This window comes from Sinocyclocheilus grahami, unplaced genomic scaffold, assembly GCF_001515645.1.
Source record: "Sinocyclocheilus grahami isolate Dianchi unplaced genomic scaffold, SAMN03320097.WGS_v1.1 scaffold233.1, whole genome shotgun sequence".
Lineage (NCBI taxonomy): Eukaryota > Metazoa > Chordata > Actinopteri > Cypriniformes > Cyprinidae > Sinocyclocheilus > Sinocyclocheilus grahami.
Genome location: NW_015505412.1, coordinates 3156930 through 3158324, shown reverse-complemented (window position 1 = coordinate 3158324; position 1395 = coordinate 3156930). Strand labels below are relative to the sequence as shown.

General features: G+C 41.2%; 1 protein-coding gene across 1 annotated transcript in view; it reads right to left on the bottom strand.

Annotated features, from left to right (window-relative positions):
• Positions 1-1395, bottom strand: part of LOC107597576 (roundabout homolog 2-like) — a 63432-nt gene that overhangs the window by 51795 nt on the left and 10242 nt on the right. The window contains exon 2 of the mRNA XM_016288708.1: positions 638-964. Coding sequence (XP_016144194.1) covers positions 638-964 — 327 coding nt within the window. The remainder of the gene's footprint in view (positions 1-637; positions 965-1395) is intronic.

The window sequence follows — 1395 nt, the reverse complement described above, 5'->3', positions numbered from 1 at the left end:
CATTAGATTCATCCGCGCTGGAGCCGTGCCAGAGTACAACCCACGGAAGGAAGATAATTCTGCACACTGCTGAAATTCCAGGTTTTCAAAAAGAGGCAAAAACTTATGGACCGCAGCTTTAACTAACAAAACAAACGACAAAAAAACATTTAAAAAAATATTATATATATATTTATATGTATATATATTTAACTAAAATAGTTAACTAATGTTAACAAATGGAACCTTATTATAAATTGTGCATTGTAAAAGTGTAAAATATGCAGCTTGTATAAAAAAACAGGCACCAGGAAATTGCTGCTTTGTGTTTTAATTAGCAAACTTTGAGGAATCTAATTAGTTGCATTCCAATTCTAATCAATTTGCTAATCCAGTTTCTTCTGGCGGTGGAGCCGGATATGGTGACGTTCCTGTGCCAGAGAGCTGGATTACGGCTGAGCCAAAGGCCCAGAGCGCAGTCACACAGCAGGAGGACACACTGTCACAACAGGCAAAACCTCACCAGCAGACTGCCACAAAGAACTCAACAAACAAAACCTCAGGCCATGTCTGAGAGAGATAGATTACTTTTATTTCAGCATAGCTATGCTCAATCCAGAATCACTAAACAAGGTGGAATTCATCAGAAAGTACTTACTGGCTACTTCCAGTGAGGTGTTTCGGCTAACGGCTTCTCCTAGGTAATTGCGGGCAATGCATGTGTAAACCCCCTCGTCAGGTTTGCTGCGGCGTCCGTGAACGATGCGCAGGAAAAAAAGGGAGCCGCTGGGCAGCAGCATGCGGTGGGAGCGAGGGTCATCCTTATCAGTTTCAACATGCTCGCCATCTTTATACCACTCCACCGTAGGCGTGGGCCGACCCTCTGCCTTGCAGTTCAGGGTGGCTGGCTCACCCTTTGACACAATCAGATCAGAGGGATCCTCCACTATCCTGGGGGGAACATCATCCAAACGTGGACGGGACCCTGTGAAGAATCAACAGTAAAGGTTAAAAGCAACTGGTTAAAAGCATCTGGCAGATGTAATGTATACATATCAGTGCCAGAAATGTACTTTTCCAATAAGCAGTAATATTTGTCTCCTGGAATTGTAAGGGCCATTTTTAGAATTACTGTACCTTATCAAATGTATATATGTTGCCTTCCATGCCAAATACTTAAATTAATTAAATCAATCAATCAATCAGAATGCTATAAGCTGTTACCAATAAAATTTGGTCAAAAGCAAGTAATCTTTACAATGCAAAAGTGGCACTGAAACTGAAGCTACTTTTCTTTTATTCATCACCGGTGACTAATCTAAACACTGCTGGCCATTACATTCATGCACCCAATAGATACGTGTGCGTGATTGGTGTAACGAATCAGCTCATGTGAAATATGAATAATTAACCATA